This window comes from Myotis davidii, unplaced genomic scaffold (genome assembly GCF_000327345.1).
Source record: "Myotis davidii unplaced genomic scaffold, ASM32734v1 scaffold330, whole genome shotgun sequence".
NCBI lineage: Eukaryota > Metazoa > Chordata > Mammalia > Chiroptera > Vespertilionidae > Myotis > Myotis davidii.
Window position 1 is genome coordinate 906,202 of NW_006283770.1, and position 22,430 is coordinate 928,631.

The 22,430-nt window shown below is 36.5% G+C and overlaps 2 protein-coding genes across 2 annotated transcripts in view; one reads left to right on the forward strand and one right to left on the reverse strand.

Annotated features, from left to right (window-relative positions):
• Window positions 1–1,736, reverse strand: part of DNAJC24 (DnaJ heat shock protein family (Hsp40) member C24) — a 38,781-nt gene extending 37,045 nt beyond the window's left edge. The window contains exons 1-2 of the mRNA XM_006753937.1: window positions 1,660–1,736; window positions 493–633 (exon numbers count right to left, since the gene is read on the reverse strand). Coding sequence (XP_006754000.1) covers window positions 493–603 — 111 coding nt within the window. The 5' untranslated portion in view covers window positions 604–633; window positions 1,660–1,736. The remainder of the gene's footprint in view (window positions 1–492; window positions 634–1,659) is intronic.
• An 18,771-nt stretch (window positions 1,737–20,507) lies between these two features.
• DCDC1 (doublecortin domain containing 1) overlaps window positions 20,508–22,430 on the forward strand; it is a 162,780-nt gene continuing 160,857 nt past the window's right edge. Inside the window, exon 1 of the mRNA XM_015566272.1 lies at window positions 20,508–20,671. Coding sequence (XP_015421758.1) covers window positions 20,508–20,671 — 164 coding nt within the window. The remainder of the gene's footprint in view (window positions 20,672–22,430) is intronic.

Consider the following 22,430-nt stretch of genomic DNA (forward strand, 5'->3'; position numbering starts at 1 on the left):
GTCAGCAGGTGGATGGAAGGGTCCTGGGTTCGATTCCGGTCAGGGGCACATGCCTGGGTTGTGGGCTCGATACTCACTAGGGGGTGTGCAGGAGGCAGCTGATTGAGGATTTTCATCATTGATGTTTCTTTTTTGTTTTTAAATTTTTTTTATTGATTTCAGAGAGAAAGGGAAAGGGAGAGATAGAAACATCAATGATGAAAGAATCATTGATTGGCTGCCTCCTGCAAGCCCCCTACTGGGGATCGAGCCTGCAACCTGGGCATGTGCCCTTGACTGGAGTTGAACCTGGGACCCTTCAGTCCACAGGCAGACGCTCTATCCACTGAGCCAAACTGGCTAGGGCTCAACTCACCATATTAATACCATGATTCCTGTGTGAATATCATATATCCATTTTATGGAAACAAATTTCTGGTCACATAAAAATAACTGATTTCCCCTTCCCTCTCCCCCTCCCCAATGATTTAAAATCTGAAAGAACAGACTTACCAATAATATGAGTTTTTGATACTTTTGTTTTAGGTCAGCCATACTTGCAGATGGGTTTGCCCCCAGAATGCTGTACCAATCCTTTTTTGGTATCTGCCCAAATGCCATCATCCACTGAACAAGTGGGCCTTCTCTGATCAGCTGAATAAAAACATTGATGACAATTAAATAAATTCATTACAGTTTGCTTGTATGTATGAAATAAGCAAGTACTACTTTTCTCAGTTCCTTAACATTTAGATATTCAGTTGAGTAAATAATTATTATAATGCAAACCTGATGAAGCATATATTTTTCTTTAAAACACCCCAGGAGCCCTGACTGAGTGGCTCAGTTTATTAAAAAGCGTTGTCAAATAAGCCAAGGTTGTGGGTTCGATACCTGGTCAAGGTACATACAAGAATCAACCAATGAATGGATGAATAAGTGGAACAACAAACTGATGTACCTCTCTGTCTCTCTCTCTCCCTCCCTCCCTTCCTCTCTCTCTAACATAAACTTAAAACATTTAAAACACTCCAAGAATTTCATGTATAACAGTACAGACATGTATGGAAAACTTGTTGGATGTTTCATGCTATACGCTTCTTAAGTCTTAAATTAAGGAATATACAACAGCATTGAAAACAACTGAATTCGATCATGAACCCGAGTGATGGATGACCCTCTAAGAAGGTGTTTCTGCTGGTCTTATGGTAAACGTGGCACACAGTAAGTACTCACTAAACACACTAAAGGGGCTTAAGAAATGTTTACAAAACGATTTTTTTTAAAGCAAAGCAAAAGACCAAAGAATTAAGATGATTTTGGGAGCATTCCCTCTTAAATGTCCCAATTCACTTCTTTTCTTCCAAATTATTTTTTAAGAATAATACGAGAAACAGCCCATCACACTGGAGGTAGCGAGCAAGAATCCCCCTGCTATTGGGGGAGCGCGCAGAGCCCCCTAACACCGTCCCCCCCAGGATACTGTCGGGAGTCTCCAGGCTACAGCAGAGACCCCGCCAGGAGGCCTGACACCAGCCAACCTCTGCCCGCGGCTGTGAACTTCAGGAGACAGCGAGGCCTCCTCAAAAATGGGTCCTCTGAATTCACTGAACTCACAGGCGGCTCCACCGTCAGCCACAGGCGAGTACCCTCCACTGGCTCCACTCGAAATCAACTTACCAAACTTCATAGAGGCGTCGGAACGGACTCCTCGTTACCGGTCGGCCAAAACTCGGAACCGGCTTCTTTTTCCGCCGGAAGTTATTGCTCCTACGTGACCACGTTTCCAGTCGAGGCGTAGTGGCCGAGGCACTACGCGGAAGCGTCGCTCCACCCTCCGGGACGCGGTGGCTATGGTAACCAGTCACTGCTATGGTACCCAATCGACGCTTCTAAGGAGTTGACTCGCAGCAGTAAGTGCTTGAGCTATAGGGAAAGGTTTTCCCCTTCCTTCTAAACTCCCTCTTCCCCCTGATCTGTTACCCTCGCTTCTCTCTCCTGTCCCAGCGAGCCTGCCCCCGTCCCTCTGGCTGCCCCCGCCATCCCCAAAGCGCTCTACCCGGCGCTGCTCCCTGTTTTGTGGTTGGTGAATGCACTATGGCGCGGGGGAGGCGGGGAGAGGGGAAGGTAAGAATGAGAACTGATTCGTCTCAAGTCCCTATACGTCTCTTAGAATGTTCTCATTCGAACATTAAGAGAAATAAAACCTATGCCGTATAGTTTGTCTTTTCAGTTAAAAAAAAAATTTTTTTTTCTGGCAAAGATGTTCAACCAAATGTTACTTTTAGATTTTAGCGACTGGCTTAAAAGACACACACACACACACACACACACACACACACACACACACACACTTCCAAGTCCTTTCACATTTACTGTCTCGCTTCACTTTTACTTTAACCCACTGAGGAAGGTAAGGCAGGTGTTATTTTCTCACTTTGTAGTTGAAGAAACAAACCAAAGATCAAGTCCAAATTGCTAATTGTGAGAGCAGCAGAACATGGTTTTTAGCAAGTCTGTATATTCCCAGGGCAGCCATGCTATCTGTGAAGATTACAGAAAAAGCAAAATAAACTGCTCGGTTAACTTTTTGGTTAGTTTTTTTCTCCTCCTCCATCTCTCTTTATTTCCATTATGCTTTTACCTTGTATCTTCTTTGCGCTGCTTACCTTATGTTGACCTTTCTTCCTTGCATTGTGCCCAGAGGCAGAAACTGTATGGCATTTCTTGGCAGCATGATTTAATTTCACTTGGAATGTTAAGATTGTTTTGCTGTTACTGCTTAGATTTGCTTTCCTTCTTTATTTTTTTTTTTCTTCTACAAAATCTCAGTTTGAGGAGCAATCAGGATAAACCTAAGCACATTCAATAAAATATTTCAATATAGCCAATTATTTAATGATGGTATGAACTATAAAGAATAACTGAATGACACAGTAAAGCAAAAAAAAAAATCTCAAGCTATAAGTGTAGATTAGGTTCTCCATAGGAGACACAAAAACATAACACATTCTTTTTTTCATACTAAGTCTTCAAAGCTGGTGTGTATTTTAACTGCACAGTGCAGTTGGACTAACCACATTCAAGTACTCAGTAGCCACATCTAACTAGTGACTACTGTATTGAACAGAGCAGGTAGTCAAGAGGATAAAGTCCTAACTCCTTAATCTGGCATTCAGTTACTTTCCCAATATGATCCTTAGTTTTCCAACCTCATTACTATTACCTAATACATAAAACATATAAACAACTAGAGGCCCGATGCACGAAATTCATGCAAGAATAGGCCTTCCTTCCCCCAACTGCTGGCACCGGCTTCCCTCGAAGCCCCAGCTTCATCTGGAAGGTCGTCCGGAAGGATGTCCGGTCTAATTAGCATACTATGCTTTTATTATTATAGATATTATAGATTGAATCTTTTCTTAGTACTTCATCTGTAATTCACGAGGTTCCCCTTACTTATTATAATATCCTAGCTTTTTTCTTCCTCCTATGATTTTTATCCCTTCTTTAAGACCTATCTCTTTTATCAGACCTTTTATGATGTCCCAGTCCTTGGAAATCACTTTCTTCCTCTCAACTTTCATAGCAAGTCCTGTGTGTACTACTCACTTGCATTCATCCTATCCTACAGGGTATTGTTATACACTTCAAATGTATATTCTGATTTTCTCATTGGATTGTAAGATCTCTGAGGGTAGGAACACCTCTCAGAAAAATGAAGCACCAGCTCTTTTGCCACATTCTCTAGAGTTCTAGTGATGGGTACCTAGAATAGGTTTATTTCTTACTACCTTATTTTAAGAAAGTAATTTATCCATTTCATGTAAAAATTAATATTTCAGAAATATAAACTGTGTTAGCATTGTGGTTAAGAGCTTAAACTCTGGAAACTGACTGCATAGGTTTGAATCCAGCCTCCACCTCTTACTGATTATGTGAACAGTTTAAATTAATCTCTGTGCAAAGCAAAATAGGAATAATAATAGTATTTCCCTCATAGATTTGTTATGAGGATTAAAAAGGTAATAGTGCCTGAAAGTCATAAGTACTCAGTAAAAGTTAGCTGTTGTTATTAATAATTAAAATTTTGTTTTGATATTTATAGCAGTATTTTAGGAATTTCCATACAGAGCAAACAAAAGCCACCAGCTATTGAATTAGAAAAATGAAATAAAACCCAAATGTTTGTTGAACTATAGTTTGCAGGATAAATTAAAAGCATGAGCAAAAACTTCATTCCTATGTCACTAGCATAAACATAAGCAAGGTAGAAATACATTCAATGGTTGATTTCATGGTGATTGATCAAGTACTATACCTAAAGGTAGCTATAGCTATAGATGTAGCAGGGGCTTAAGACCCTTGGTTGTAGTGTTAGTAAAAAAGTCACATTCTTATTTAGTTTGTCATTTTAGTACTTGCCTGTCCATAAACTAATGTGTGGATGAGCACCATCCATTAACACATTTTTAATTTGAGATCATATTAGTAAATTGTGCTTTCAATAGTGGATAACATTTGCAATAGCTACAGTATACTTCTGCTAATTTTTTCTTATCCTAGGATTATATTTACCTGGCTCTGTTACTGGTTTCTTTGCCAACTATTTTTTTAAATGAAATTTATTGGGGTGACATTGGTTAATAGGATCGTATAGATTTCAGGTGTCGATATCTATGATGCAAGATTTGTATATTGCACTGTGTATCCACTACCCAAAGTCAAATCTTCTTACAGCACCATATATTAGGTCTCCTTCGCCCACACCCACTTTTACCTCCATCCCCTTCCCTCTGGCAACTACCACACTGCTGTTTGTGTCCACGAGTTTCAGTTTTATATCCCACATATGAATGAAATCATATAGTTCTTAGCTTTTTCTGACTGGCTTGTGTCACTTAGCATAATATTCTTAAGGCCCATTCATGTTATCCCAGTGGCAGTGTTTCATTTTTTCTTATGGTTGAGTAGTTATTCCATTGTGTATGTACTACATATTTATCCAGTCTTCTATCACAGGATACTTTGATTGTCTCCGTGACTTTGTCACCATGAACTATGCTGCAATGAGCATAGGGGTGCATATATTGTTTCAAATATATGTTTTTTAGTTTTCTGGGTATATATCCAGGAGATGGATTGCTGGGTCATATGGTAATTCTATTCTTAATTTTTCTGAGGAATGGCCAGACTATTTTTCATAGTGGCTGTACCAGTCTGCACTCCCTCCAGCAGTGAATGAGGATTCCCTTTTCTCCACAACTTCTCCGACACTTGTTATTATGACTATTGATAATAGTCATTCTAACAGGTGTGAAGTGGTATCTCATTATAGTTTTGATTTGCATTTCCCTAATTATTAATAAGGTTGAACACCTTTTCACATATCTGTTGGTCATTTGCATGTCTTCTTGGGAGAGATGTCTGCTCATGTCCTCTGCCCATTTGTTAATTGGGTTGTTTGTTTATTTAGCCAACTCTTTTAATTCCCTTGATCTTATTTGTCTCTGAATTTTTAGGATTTTTATAGTAGTGACCTAAGCTATATTTAAGTACCACAGAATATTATGGTTATATTCTAAAATTAAATTATTGCCCCTAGAGCAGTTTAGAATCTACTGGGAAGATAGAATTAACTAATGATGAGATAAAACACACACACACACACACACACACACACACACACACACTACAATGATATAGTACATACATAGCTTCCATTCCCTATTTCATTTAATAAATATTTATTGCATGTTTACTATGTGTCCCACATTCTGTTACAAAAGACACAAGACAGAGTTGGCTGTAACCCTCTCAAAAGCTTAGAATTTATTAGTGTAGACAACTATTACAGTAAATAAGGAACTGAAATATCTGTGGAAAGTACTATGCCAAAGGAAATAAGAGGGACTATGACAGTTAATAACTTACATGAATAGAATAAAGCAGATTAATTGAATGATTGAATTTCTTGAATCAAAATTAGGCTAGTCCAGGAAGATGTATGGAAGTGTTAAGCTTAAATAATTTTCAAGTGAGTGGAGAGATGAATGGCTAGAATTAGAGAAACTTATTTTTTGGGAGGGGGCAGCTTATCATAAATCTTTAGACAGTATTGAAAATCAGCTCTAATGAACAATCGTGCCTCATCTTTCAGAAATGGTTTTTCATTTTTGCCTTTTTGCAGGACGTCTTCATTTGATCTAGTCTTTCACCTTTTCAGCAATAATCATCACTGAACATTCATTGAGTTTGAGTAAGGCAATGCACAAAACATGAGAGTCAGAGAGATAAATGCCAGTAGGTTTTGCTGTCACACCTGTTGCTGTGTTTTCCTTTTTTTTTTTTTTTCAGTTTTGTCAATGTTCTTTCAAGCTTGTTTCTGACCTCTTAAAGGTCTTTATCTTCCCTGAGAATTTTTTTCTTATCTTCCTAACTTCTTCATATCTGATGTTTTAATCTTTTCATGAATATGTTTAAAATTCTGTATAAAATACATTTTTTCTGTGTTTTTTTTTTTAGTAATACCAACTTATTATTTCCCCTATTCAGTTCTTTACCCCTTTTTTCTTTATTCTTATGACCACTGTGGCTTTTTTGTGAGCTTTTCAAATACCTTGAAATTTGAAACTTTGTGATGGTCTCTTTGGACCACGTGGTGGAATGCATTTATATGCTATTTTTTTCAGAAAGTATTCTTCCATTGTAAATGTTTTTTAAACCTGAATAATTTTTAAAAGTTTATATTATTTTTGTCATGTCATTGACTCACAGAAGAAAGGTTAATCTGAATGATCAAAAGGTGTTAATTTGTGGATTAAAATGTGTTAAATAGTTGATATGAAGTCTGTTTACTAAGTCAATTAGGGAGTATAATGAAGATGTTTCCAGAGTGTTATGGAAGCTTTTGAAGTTAGCTTGGAATTCACTGGTACATATCACGGCACCAGGCTAAGCATGCCATTGCATTTTCATTTAGAAATGTGTGTGCATTCCAATAGATATGAATAGGTATACATATTTAAAAGAAGTTTGACTTTATTACTAAGATTTGTTTTATAGGAAATAAATACATAATTTAATTCATCACTACCCAAATGAAATACAAAATAACAGTGTTATCTATGTTACTCTCATAATTTTTCTAAAATAAAATGCAATTGGACTATATAGCTAACAAAACATTTCTGGATTATGTTTGTTTATATGCTTATTTGTTTTTAAAACTAGATGGTTGTAATTATTATAGATTTTTAAAATACAGTACTAAGTACCTCATATAGAATGGTAGCATTAATAAGACAAGTAAAATTCAGTGTAGATGTTTAAAGAATTTATTTGTCTTCCTCTTTAAAATTATTTTTAGTAATATTATGAAACATTTTAGTGTTGGTTAATATCTGCAAAAATTTCAAAGTAGTTGATCTCTTATGCAGAGTTTAAGGTTATGCTTAATTTCAATAGTTGAATATAATATTTATATAACGATAGCATTATTTAAGATGAATGAAGCATTGCAACTTCAACAGTTCAAATACACAGGGATCTGAGGGTATATTTTAAAATATATTCTTCATTTAGCCTCAGGGTTACTATTGCACTACTTTTTACTTCTTGAGTCAGTTTACTAGTAATAAACACATTTAACATTTCAGCTTCTTCTTGCAACCTTTCGATTTAATTATTTAGAGACTGATGAATAACAAATCTTATATGCTAAAGGGTTTTTATTTGTAATGATGGATTAGATGCCAAAATAATGAAACCACACAGCTTAAAAAATATACTCAAGAATAGATCGGCTCTGATGAATTTCCACAAAAATATTATTTTGAAAATATTTAAAGCAATTCATAGTATTACTTTTTAATCTGCTGGAGATGCACCATAAGTATAGTCTTTCATAGCTAATTAGCAATTTCTTTAATGAGTTTTTTTGTATGATAGATAGTTAAAGTAACAGACAAATGACAGATTGTTTGCCTTTAATGATTTCCCTGTTTCAAGCCCATTACAAAGCAATTAGAAATCTGACAGCATTTTCACTCTGCATTACTGATCATCTAAAGTGATGAGGAATGAGAGGTGATGAATATTAATTGTATATTTTCATGTGATTATCATACATTATTACCTTGTCTGACGGGCTGCAGGTGAGCCAGGAGCATTAGAGAAAGACAGTAAGATATATTAATTTGAAAGACTCTATGATTTTTTATTGGTAGTATAAATCCTATTCTGCAATGCTAATCTCTATGAATGTTAATTTTACTTAGTTTCTACCTTCATTTAGGGAAACTTAAATACATTTTCTTATTTCAGTACAAGAAAATGAAAAATAATTCCATGGTACAACATACATATATGTATTTAAGTTTGGACTTTTAAAATTCTATTTAGATCTCACATCTTAGGTTATAGTTGGGTAATCCTGCAAAAGAAGAAGTAAGATAAAAGAAGGTTTAACCAGATGTAAACGGAGATTTTTCTAGGTCCATTGTAACTTTTTTAAAAATCTTAGTCCACAGTATACCTGTTTCCCAATTTCTTGCTTTAGGTAGATGAGTCTAAGCCAGTTGTCATCGGGACTCAAGTGCTTTTCCTACTTGGTTCCCAGCCTTGGACTTGAAACTCGATAATAATTTTCAGAACGTGGAGAATTGGCAAACTTAAAACATTTGAAAAGATTGAAAATATATTTGGTAAATTAACTTATATTTTGAAATCTCTTAATTATAGGTATTAGATAGGAATCAATACATACTTAATGAATTGAGTTGAATTTCATTGCACTAAAGAGATTATGTCTTGTTTCAGTCCTGCTATTGGACCTTTTTGCTACAGTTTGCTCTGTGTTATACCATCTCTTACAGAGGTATTCCATCCTAGATCCATCTAAAATTTTGAAGGCATAATCTATATGCTAGTATAATTGTCCGATATAATAAAAGCATAGTATGCAAATTGTACACTTGACCAGGAGTTCATCTGGGAGTTCGATCAGGGAGCGGGGCTGGCCAGTGGGAGGGAGGGAGTACCCAACCAGCAGCCGGCAGCTGCTAGGGACCCTACCAGTGCACAGATTTCATGTACTGGGCCTCTAGTAAATCAATAAAAATGGATTATGTCTGAAAATTTGTGGAGAGCCATCTAAAATTCTTTACATACTTCCTCAGGGGAAATTCAGATATTATAATGATAAAAGCAAATTATCAGTAAAAAGGGTCAAGACCCTAGCAATTATTAATCCAGCTTAATAATATTGTTATTACTATAAAATATGTCTTTATGTCTCATGACCAACTAAGACGTTTCATCTATAGAGCAGTTTCAACTAGCAGACTTTACAGAATCAGATCAGTGAGTTCCCATGCTCTCAATTCCTTTTCTTTTCTTTCTCCTCCTCTTCTCTTCCCAGTTTTAACATACCACCAACCAACATAGCTACTAGACTTTTGGACAAAGTCCCCACTTTTTCCTTGAGTGAGATTGGTTTAGAAATCTTACATATTTTTGCTGTGACAGAGAACTACCCATACCTGCAATGCTAATCTCTATGAATGTTAATTTTACTTAGTTTCTACCTTCATTTAGGGAAACTTAATACTACCCATACCTGAGTTCATAGGAACCTGGGCTGTCCGACCATGGCACTGTTGAAGTAGTCCCTCTTTCTCTCTCAGATTTCTACCTAAAATGGGTTTACATCTTGTCCAACAGAGCACCACTTAGTTGAAGCAACAAGTAATTTAAGATCACTAGGGAAAAGAAAGATCAGCAAGTTGGATAGAAAACTAAGGAAACAGATATTTTTAATTTCAGAGATCTCAGGGATATGATGCAATGGAGCAAAAACATTAAGGAGGCCAAGATTCCTGACTGGCCATTAATAAGGATATTGACTCAGTTCTGAAACAGGTCCTCAAGAGAGAGATCTGTCAAGAGCCATTGGTTTAGCATTGAAGCCAATTTTTAAATGCTTTTCTTCCCAAACCATTTTTTTTCTATCCTGGATTGGGGTATAGAATAAAAAGGCTTAGAACACTGAAATAGATTATACTGTTCACTTTGTACTTGATAATATGACCTATCATTCTATCAGAAAAGATACTACGTTCGTCTGTCATATTTGGCTTTTCAAATACTATGTTGGTTCTTTTCCAGCTTCTAGTTGTTACTAATTGATTTTTTTAATTTGTTAGTGCATGTTTCCAGGTTAAACTAAGCTGTCTAATTACCCAACTCATTTCCCCCTTGTTTTAAAGATGGGTATTTTTTTCCCTTTTGTAGCCTCCAGGGACATTTTCCTATTACTTTAAAATGGTAAAAGTGGAAGAAAATAGTTCCAGGGTTTGGAAGAGACCAGGAATAAAAAAGATATTCTTTTTTCCTTTTGCAGTAGTTACATCATTCATGTGACCTATTCCATTCTATTTTGTTAGTCATAAATATTTGACTACCACTTTAGGTCATTCTTTGGAGTTCTTATAATTTAAATTTACTATCTTCTTCAGTGGAGTTGAGGAGCCAACCTTATTTCTCTTCAATGAAAGTGTAGGATCATGCAAATGTTTGATGAGGATGTTCCTATTGCAGGCTAGTTCAGTCAGTCCTTAGCCATTACAGTGCGTGGCTATTTCATGGCTACTTCATCTAGGTGCGAACACGAAGTGAGCCCTAGAACACTCACTGTTTTGTCACCTCATATTTGGCACCCTGCCTAGATGGTGATTTTTTTATTTTAAAATTTTAAATCAGAGAGAGAGAGAGAGAGAGAGAGAGAGAGAGAGAGAGAGGAGAGAGAGAGAGAGAGAGAGAGAAATATAGATTTGTTGTTCCACTTATCCATGCAGTCATTGGTTGATTCTTGTAAGTGCCCTGACCAGAGATAGAACCCACAACCTAGTGTATTGGGATGATGCTCCAATCAAATGAGCTACGGGCCAGAGCTAGATGGTGATCTTTTAAAGGTTTTAAATTCTCATTCCACCTAATTGTTGTTATTGTTACAAACTGGAAGTCCAAATTTATATAATCAGATTTGAAGGATTTGTTTCCCAATAATAGTTGAGCAACTTTCTTGTTCTGTTTAGGTTGACTTACCTGTACCATTTAATAGATTTCAAACTTCATGTCATGGCTTATAGAACTGCATCTCTCTCCAGCCCTATAAAATATACTAGAGACCTGGTGGATGGGAGAACACTCTAGCCAACTGAGTCACACCGGCCAGGGCACTAATATTTTATTTCTAAAGAGTTGGGTATTTTTCTTTCTCTAAAAGGGGAACTAAAGCAGGAGTTGAGTAATCCTTTACCTATAAAATATGCATATTTATGAAAAAAGTGTATGCAATTGAAAAATTACATGTATTTTAATGCTCCTATTTACTTGCTACTATGGCAACTACCTACTGCCTAGTATTTATGTTGTCTAAGATTCAGAGCATCTTTTCAACTTGGTGTTTAGAAACATATTTATTCTAATGCATAGTTTTGAATAAAAATAGCAATAAATAATGTAAACTTCAGCTTGGCTTAGAAGGTATCTTTTTCTGTAGTATGTTTTTAAAATAAAAATAATTACATTTTACTTTTCCTTGTTATACAAATCAGAATAAAGAATAGAAATAATGAATTTTTAAAACTCATGAGTTAATCTTGAAAGGTATCTCTTGATTTTTCTGATTTTAATGACAATATTTTGATTCATAATAAATTTCAGAAAATATAAAACAAACACAGGCAAAATACTTAATGCTAGCTACATAAATCAGAAAATGTAAATAGTTTGCATTTCTGTTTACAGATGGCTCTTTAACCATATATGAACAAAAGATTTAGATTTTGTATTTAAAATGAAAGACATGGTGCTATTATTTTTCTTAGCTTAATTTTTTAAAATTGTTTTCTGACATCTTTAATACATAAATATAATTTCTTAATGTTAAACATTAGAATGGAAATCATGAAGCATACAATCAGACATGTTTCGTGTCACGTATTACCTGTTAAGAAAAACTGCAATGCAACATTTAAGTACAACAGAATAGTGAGCATATTGTCTCTGATACTTGTAAACAAGATGGAGCTACAGTTTCACAGTTTATGTTGACAGTATCATTGTGGGAAATGTGATTATCAAATAAATTATAACATGTCCTAGTATTAAGATTATTAATAGTAACTTTAATTGCCTTTTTCAAGATAATTGGATATCTTCTCATAAGTATGTGGGAAAGGTAGCATTGGGCTAATTAGGTATTTTGAACTTGGTTATGTTTAAAATATTTAGAAGTTCAACATATATATTCTTTATTGCAGGAATTTCTTTTTTTAATTAAATGATTTTATAAGTAATATTAAATAATTTATAGTCCATAAAATCTCACTGATTATCCCTTAATATTCCTCCCTCAATATTGATATGATTAAAAACTTAAACAATTTTTTTGAAAAATTAAAATTTTACTATCAGAGAATCATTCTAAAATTAGTAAGGTTGAGAATAATATTTTATTTTAGTGATGGGTGCTGTTAGATGAGATTTCATATACTATTTCTGGTAGTTTTAGGACTTAGTACAATTCTAAAAATCTATTCAATTTTGAAATACATCATCAGCCTTAAAATAAAAGTATTCATACATTTTGATCTGGGAATTGCACTATTCAATTGTTTGTCTAAGGTGTGTATAAGAACTGCTGCCAGTGTGGAAACACAGCTCTTTTGTGGAGCTGCCAAAATAGCACCTTGGGGACCCACACCGAGGAGGGTTAGGTGCCTTGTTAAGATTTAATGGAGCTGGAGCAAAACACAAAGGACTATGTCTAGGTTCCTGGTGTCTCAGTGGCTTAGCTCCATCTGCCATGGAAGAAGTCCTGGGCCTGGTGAGCCTGAGTGCCCATCAGGAGGGTCAAGATCCAAAACTTAAGAGCTCTGGTAGTCCAGCTTAGTCTCTGCTCTCAGCTGTGCTTCGGCTGGAGCTGCACTGCTCCACCCAGGCCTGTGGAGTGGCCTGTAGAGTGGCACTTGGACCCACAGGGCTGCTATGGAGAGAGAACACAAAACACAAGTGCTTTGTCAGGGTTTCATTACCTTGGGCTAGGGAAGGGGTAAGCTTTCTTTCGAACTAACCAGTCTCTTTCCTGGCTCATGGTTGGCTTGTGCTGGGCTCTCCCCTATCCAATCCAATCCTTTTCCCAGTCTAGAATTCTCACCTTATGGTCCCCTCTTGGCTCCTACTGCTCCAGTGCCTATTCAGGGAGTTTTCCTTATCCCTCCTAAAGGCTAGTTATGCCCCCCATCCCCCTCTGTTGGAAAGTTGATCATCTGGGGAGTGCAGATTAAAACTCCTATGGCAGAGGATGTAGTTTTCCTTTAGGGTGTCTGAAGCCATAACTTACAGACTCAATCAGGCTCTTCCAGTCTAGCTACTTTCTCTTTTGTTAACTCCTAGCTGCCTACCCTAACAGTACCCCAGCTTTAATCACATTTAGAAACATTTGGAACAATTAGCTAGGATGGTAAAAACAAGTAATAAAAAATAAGTTCTCAAAAAATATTTAATAACGTGAGGATATTATCATTAAGTGAACACAGCTGTATACTATAAGCTATATACTTAATATGGTCACACTTTCATTTAAAGAAAAGACTATATATAAAATCATAGGTAAAAGTCTGAAACACACATTCACAAATTATAATAGTGGCTAACTCCAAGGATAGGAGATTATAAGGATTTTTTATGCTTGTTTTGTCTAATCTTACTATGGGCATTTCCATAATCACTCATTATTATCATTCAAATTGGTTTTAATAAGACTAATTAAACTTGTTTTTACATTGATTATATTGAAAAGTCAGCTAGTGGAGGAACCATATTGTCTTGTTCAACATTTGAATGCAAACAACATTGTCTTTTTTAGTCTGGAAATAATTGTAAATAAATATTTGATTATTAGATAGATGATAGTGAGGAGACAGAAGGAAGATAGGTAGTCAGGAATTGGGACCATAAAACCAGGGAGGAAGTAGAACCTGGAAACCAGCTAGTCAGAGTTACTAAGGCAACCCAACTGGGCAAGGAAGGAAGGGTGTGGGAAAGACATGGACTTTAAAATGTATGAATGTTGCTAAGACAGGCAGCTTGCAGATAAACAATTATAAGACAGTAAGGCATATAATTAATCCCAAGAATGTTATTATGGCAGAATTTTTTGAAAGGACCAATCAGGGGCTACTCCTAAATTAAAAAGCATGTGCGTCCTCTCTTTCTCTCTCTCTCTCTTTTTCTCTGTCACTCTCTTTCTCTTATTCTGTCCATGGAGCACTAGATTCTTGGGTTGATGGCAGGCAAGAGCTACAGAGAGATCTGCAGATTCCTCCTCTTTGTATTGGGTTTGGAAGTGCCCAGATGAGGCCCAGCTGTGAAGCAAAGCAGGCTGGTCCTGGTGCTGGGTCTTGAGAGCTCGCTGACCTAGCTGCAGCTTGTTTGAGAGATTTTAGCCTGAGCAAGGACAAGCCATTCGTATACAAAAGCTGCAGCACGCAGCTTAAGTGAAGTTGTAAATTGGATGAGGCAGAATCTTAGGGCAGTGGTCAGCAAACTCATTAGTCAACAGAGCCAAATATCAACAGTACAACGATTGAAATTTCTTTTGAGAGCCAAATTTTTTAAACTTAGACTATATAGGTAGGTACATTGTTATTAACTTAATTAGGGTACTCTGAAGGCTTAGGAAGTGCCACACTCAAGGGGCCAAAGAGCCTCATGTGGCTTCCAAGCTGCAGTCTGTTGACCACAGTCTTAGGGAATCACAGGCCAGAGCAAACAGAAATTCTACCAGTCAGCCCTGAGACTGGGGAGGTCTCAGCATAGGAATAATGATCCCTGTGAGCACCTCCATCTGGGAAAAAGATGCCCCAAAGTTCCTGCCCTGATGCCCTGAACAATCCAGTTCCTCCTCATATGTGTCTATGTTCCCCAGAGCCTTGCCCTGGTGTTGGAGCTCAGAGGAAGCGGGACCTTGTAAGTTCAGTTCATGGTGTCAGCCTTTTAAGAGGAACAGCTGCATCTCCAGAGTCTCTGTGTCACTGAGCCCCAATCTGCACTGGTTTTTACAGCCTTTAGTTCTTAATGCCTGTAGGGACCTCTTTCCTCAGCTCTGGGACCCTTGGCTGGGGGTCTGGTGTGGGGCTAGAACCCCTTGCTCCTCCTTTGGCAGCCTTCACAGAGATGATCCCCTCCTGATTAAAAAAGCAGCCCATGTGGTTGCCGGACCAGCCCATTCCGCACCTCCATACCTCCTACCAGTCTCAGTGTGCTTTCTTCTTCTCTAGTTGTAGGACTTCCATTCAGCCAGCTTTCCAGTGGTTCTGGATGATGGTTGTTCTGTATTTTAGTTGTAATTTTGATGTGGTTGTGGCAGGCGGTGAGTACTGGCATTTATCTATGCCACCATCTTGGTTCTTCTACCCTATGCTTTTTGATTGGAGCATTTCAGTTATTTACATTTAAACTGACGGCTGGGCCCCTTTGCTCCTCGTAGGCAGCCTCTGCCGAGACAATCTCCAGATTTAAAAAAACGGCACACCTGGGTGCCAGCCCAGCCCGTTCCATGCCTCTGCCCCTCCTACCAGTCTCAATGTGCTTTCTTCTTCTCTAGTTGTAGGACTTCCATTCAGCCAGCTTTCCAGTGGTTCTGGATGATGGTTGTTCTGTATTTTAGTTGTAATTTTGATGTGGTTGTGGCGGCATTTATCTATGCCACCATCTTCCTTTCTCAGGTATATGTTTTGCAAAAATCTTTATCATTGAAATTTTAATAGGAAAAATAAAACATTAACAAGTTCTTCAATAGTTGGAAATTTTACATTCTTTTATTTTTAAACTTATATTTCTACATTTCTTCCATTGAATTGTATATTTTATGCTCGAAAGTCTTACATAGGCCATTCTATCATACAGTAACTATACATTTTTAAATGCCCTGTGACCATAAGATTGTAAGTATTGAAAATTTCCTCAGGATTGAATTTTTATTATAATTGTTTTAGTACACAGTTATTCAAAGCAGCATGAATATATTATCTTTTTTGATATTCATTATCCACTTACCAAGTACCAAGTAAATTTTATTGTAAATGTATATATTAATGGTATAGCTTGAAGGGGGCACTTAAAATTTTCTCTCTGTTATAAACTGACAAAATAGATACTTTACAAGGGCAAACTCTAGTCAGTACAGGCAGCTTCTTGGACAGGTGCATTTTAGGAACAGAGATATATATATATGCAAGGATCTGGAATTTGACTTGCTTTAAACTGTCCACATGTGCATGCCCCTTGGAAAGTCTCCAGATCCTGGTTGTTAGCGCCCCAACTTGAAGTCTATCAAGCCTGTCTTCTTTAATAGCTGACACCTGGTACCCACTGTGTGCTTAGCACATTAACTGTATGAAGGAGCTATTTTTGTTAACCCCTTTATACAGATGAAGAAACTAATGCACAAAGAGACTATGTGACTTGTCCAAGTGTCACAGCTAGTAAGTGGACAGGAACATGGTAGCTCCAGAGTCCAGGCTCCTAACCACTGTGTACTTGACAGCCTTTTTTAAAAAAGGGTGAAAGAGCAGATCTAGTCATGGCCATGAGAGGAGAGCTTATCTTCATGTAAATTATTAAGAGAAGGGGAGTAAAGAAAAACAGTGTTTTTCCACTGTGGTCGTGAATAGACTATGCATGAATTAATAAAGCACCAGGCAGTGCCTTTTTCTGTACTCGGCTAGAGTATCATAGTATTTAGTGTCAGTCAAGTTAAAATTAACACTTTTTATTTCTTTAATTTCTATTTAACAGTAGTTCTCATTTAATTAGTAATGTGCAGGAATATTATCTGGAAACCTATTGTATTCTGCATATTCTGCTTAACCTGTTAACATGTTCTACTTTTAGTGAAGATGACAATGTTTTTATGGTAATATTATAGAAGAAATACTGCATTTAATTATGGTAATGATTTCACACTTACGTAGATCGTTCCACCTAAATGCATCCTAAAACCGTTTTACATGAAAAAAGAAAACAAAAACCAAAAAACTATACCCATCACTAAAATGATTACCTCCTTTAGTGACGATTAGAGTTGTTGTCATGCATAAGTAAAAATTAAAACTATTGCTCTATATCAAGAGATATCTTTGAATAGTTCTGAGAAAATTTTATTTTTGGATTTTAAATAATTGGATTCTATAATAAACACACCAGGACATTCAGGGGATTTCGCTCTTTAAGGTGATTTACTCTCTAATCATATAATTTTGCCTTGCTATACACAGCTAGATTTTTCACTTATAAGCATTCCCCAATTAAGAAGGACATGACCCATGAAAGAATTGAACAGGCAATGGTTGTTATGGAAGCCTGAGAAGAGAACCTCAGACCTCCTATTGTGAGAAGCTTGAAAGGGAGAGTGTGAGGCCAACAGCCCTATGGTCTCCAGTTGGAATACCAGAGCAGTGCTGGGTAGAGAAAAGTACTTCTCTTATTAAACTATGTAGAGAGAACTTATCTATGAAAGTTGTCTTATTTTGATATAGATTCAGATTCATCTAACAGTTTTTCAGTATCTTCCATGTGCCAAACACTGTACCAAATGCTTTCACGTTCACCAGTTTATTTAATCCTCATAACCATGAGGATAACCCAGTTTTACAAATGAAAGAACTGAGGCTCAGAAAGGTTATAATACCCAAGGTTAAATAACTAGTAAGTGGCAGAGAAAGACATTTTTCTTCTTACATGCCTCCATTATCCGTGTGAGTATAAATATAGTTCTTTAGCAGCAAGTCTAGCATCATAGTTTTTGAGCTCCCAGTGTCTTCTAAATTATCTAAGAACTATAGGAGTTAATCACAGTTCAAAAGGGAAATCCTCCAGTTGCCTGTTTCCAAATGAGTAAGAGCCCTGGCAGTGGTCGGTGTGTCTGTTGATGCTGCTGGTGTTGTTAGTGTTGCTATAGGTTCTTGCCGACCCACATCATCACTGATGATCCCTTTGCATTCATCATCTGACTGGCTCTATGGGTCTGTGCTTAAGGAAAGTCTTTATGGCTCCAGTTCTTAGCTCCCCTTTATAGGCTGACTTGATCTTTGAAAGGGGAATATTAGGGTTCTACACAGAAACAGAATATGACGAGAGAGGGGGGTGGGGAAAGAGAGACTGATTTACTTTAAGGTATTAGCTCATTTGATTGTGTAATCTTGGTAAGCCCCAAAGCCCCAAATTACTGAACTCTCATTAATTTTCAATTCCTAGGCATCCTAGTGTTCATCCAATTTCCTTGCTCCAAGCCAATACCATATATTTTAGATTCTTAAAAGCAACATAGTTCAAGGGATATCAGGAGTTTCCAGATTAGGTTTGACTGCACACAACAAAGATCCAAATTAACGTTGTTTTGAATAAGTCACAAGTTGATTTCTCATGTAAAAGTCTGAAGGCAGGTAGTGCAGGGTTCATATAGTGCTCTGTGTTGTTAGAGATTCAGACTCCTTCTGTCCTCCTTGGGGCATGGCTTTCATTCCCAGCATCATATCAAAATTAAAGATGACCATCTAGTGCCCACCTTCATATGTTCATTCTAGGTAGCAGAAATGAGGGAAAAGAAAAGCAAACTCTTTGCATGGATCATGTCCACTAATATTTCATTGGCCAGACTTGTTCATATGCCCCTATCTGGCTGCAAGGAAGACCAGAAAATAGTCTTTATTTTGGGCAGCCAGATATGCCTCAGTTAAAAATCAGGGATTCCAATATCATAGAAGAAGGAAGGAATGGATATTTGCAGCCAGTTAGCAGTCTCTACCCCCAAAAATTTATACAAATATTAGAAGATGTTAATTTATGGACACATCAGGACATTGAAATGCAGTTATTTTGATATATTTGATGTGTTCTTAACAAAGCAGCCAAAATTATCTTTTTAAAAACATTTTATATTACTCTCCTACTCCGAACACACCATGGGCTTTCTAATTCACTCAAAATTCTAACAGTGTCTGGCAAGGACTCATGTTATCTCTACCCCCTCCGTGGCCTTTCTACCCTCATCCCAACTACATTCTCTCTTATTCATCTGTTCTCCCTACTCCTCACACCTGCAGGATATATTTACCTTAGAGCCTTCTCTCTCCTGGATATTGTAAGGCTAACTCCTTACCTCTTTTATGTCTTTGTGTAGATATTACCACCTCAATTGGGCCTATGCTGACAAACCTATTTAAAATTGCAATTCCCTCCACCCCCATACTCCCAGTCTACCTTCCTTGATCAATTTTTTTCCATAGCATTTATCACCTAATATCTTGACAACTTACTTATTTCTTGTATCTATTATTTACCATCTGCTTACCCTAGAAAGTAAGTTCCAAAAGTGGACTTTTTTTTGGGCTTTGTTCACTAAAAAATTCTAAGTGCCTGAACAAGCCAACTACATTGTAGGTGCTCAATAAATGATCTGTGGATGAATGGATGCTTTTATCTCAGAATAACAGTTAAAAGGTAGAAGTATATATTTTATTACTTTACAAGTTATTTCCTTCCCTTAGTATTGGTATGTCATGTAACTTTGGGACTCCCGAGATGAGATTTTGTAGCCATGTTTATCAGCATTGTGAGTGGCTGATTATACCTTGAAAAGGAACCTATAACTTTCTTTGGTATCATTTCTTATGGGTATATTGTTTTGGTCTTAAGAAATTTTAGGTTGTCCGTGGTGTGTGTTACTTAAGATTTCTAGGTTGCAAAAAAGAGAATCCCAATCTCTAGCTTAAGAAAAAAATTTTTTGGCTTATGTACACAGTAAACTTAAGAGATGTGGTTGTTTTAGGGATTTAAATGTCATCAGGAATCTCTCTCACTTCTTATTCTCTCTCCATCTCTCACTTTTGCTTTCATCTGCTTTGGCTTCATACATTGTTCTTAAAGCTAGCATTCCAAGAGAACAGAGCACTACTTTGTTTTCTTCACTGAGACTCTGAGGTAGCAATTGCTGTGTCTGGAGAAGGCACGTGGGCCAGCCTTGGGCACACTCCTCTGCTTGGGAAGCAAAGCTACATAATATTCAGTTCCATGAGAATCAGGAGGAAGGTAGCTTTCAAAGAGGAAAGGATGAAGACAGACAAAAAAATGTGTTGTACCGCACTTTTCAGTAACATATTCCTCGTGTTAAGTTTGTTTGTATAATAAGCGATTTTCTAACAAACAAAAATTAAAATACTTTGCAACCAATTATCATTTTTTCCTTAAGTAGGATTATACCAAATGACTTAGATCTATAATTTTGTCTTTCTTGGGTTCTCATCTCTGTTCATTCCTAACCAGATTTCACATTTAGCAACTGTTGCATAGTCTAGAACATAATGAGAAGTAAATTGTGATTAATGCCCAGCCTCAATTTATAACCCTGGAGGATTTTACATTTTAAATTGAATAACGTTCTTCCTTATTCTTAGCTGGAAATGGAAAAAATAGGAACAGAAGATCACAGAACAGCACTTTCTCAGTCCTCTTCATCATCCTTGACTACAGCCATGACGGAATCACAGCAAAGCAACTCTGAAGGCACTTTCAATGGGGATAGCTTTCACTCCATTGACAAATATAGTTCAAATTATTTACCAAGGTAAGAATATTATTTCAGCAGCTTAAACTGAATTCTGAAGGGGATAAAAAGTACTTCTAGAGTATTGTCTTTGTAAATGCTCAAGATTTACAAAGAGTATATAGATTATGATGTCAGCAATAAGTTAGCGATGTGATAGGCTATGAAGATTGTTGCTTGGGTTAAAGTCCTTCAAGTTTTTTTCTGTTTTGGGGGAAGTAAAAGATAGTTGATGCAATTAACAACACATATTATCATAGGAGTCTGACTAGGACAGGTAGCATAATGTTAATAACAATAATGGCGGAGAAGATAAGATTTACTATGTGCTAGTTAAGTTGAATTCTACCTATTTAGTTTTCAAAACAACCCTGGGAGGAATGTAAGACAGATAATATTTTAAACATCTCCATTTTACCCGTGAGGAAACAAAGACCTAGACAAGTTAGTTAACTTAGCCAAGATTACACAGCTGGTAAGTAGAGAAGGTACTTCTCTACTTGAATCCATATCGATCTAAGTCCACAGCCAGAGCTCTTAACTATTACTATATATCCTACCACACTTCCCGGAAATATAAAGCAGAGGAGACAAAAGTATTTTTCCTTTGTTTTTCTCTATTAGAAAGTTAAAGAGCAAAAAAGTGTCTGTCAGGTATTGATAAACTATGGGTTGGCTAACTGTGATGAAATAGTCTTTATGTTAAATGGAAAACATGAGCTATAAGAGCATTAAAGAAAATGTTCATAAATTAAGATTATGTTAATCTTATAGAAATGCTAGATCATATATGTATCTTAGAATGGTTTGACTGTTTTTGTGTTTTGTCACTAAGTTTAGATGAAAATGAAATCTATACTTTCAACTAATTTTGTTTTGCCTTATTTCTCTGACCAGTGAGGAATATTTGCAGTATATGAGATAATTTACACAGTGCTTCTACTTCTTTGTCTGAATCCAAACTTCTTTTCTGTCACTATTGCCTGTTACCTAGAAAGTGAAATAAATACCTCTCTTCTCAACAGTCGAATGGAAAGTCAAGGACTATGCCCAGAGGTCTTTTTTCATAAAAAAGAAAATAATGAATTTCAACCTGAAAAGGATCAAGTTCATAAAGGCTAATGATAGTCTAAGATCTGTTTGTACTAATATGATTATCAGAGAGAGGCAATTTTCTCTATGAGTAAAGACATTTTCCCCCTAATTGAGGTCAAAACTTTTCTTGCCTCATCTTTTTTAAAAATATATGTTTTTTATTGATTTCAGAGAGGAAGTGAGAGGAGAGAGGTAGAAACATCAATAATGAGAGAGAATCATTGATTGGCTGCCTCCTGAATGCCCCACACTGGGAATTAAGCCTGCAACCTGGGCATGTACCCTGACCAGGAATCAACCGTGACCACCTGGTTCATAGGTCAACGTTCAACCACTGAGCCACACCAGCCAGGCTCTTGTCTCATTTTGTTTTCTTTGACACCTTACTTTCACTATCTCTGTGATCTTTTCATGAGAAATAATTATTAAATATAGTCAATTTATTATCCCTTTACTTATATCACAGAGATTGTGCTTTTCTTCACTAATTAACACATTGTACAATTTATAAAATATGCCCACATATATTAAGTTCATTCATTACAACCATACAGTAATCAGTCACTTTATTTTAATATTATCTGATGCTATTACTTTACTCTTTATTATATTTACATCATCCACTCTTCTTTTCTCTTTCTTATATTCCTTTGTTCTTTTTCCTCTATCACTCTCTGCTACATTT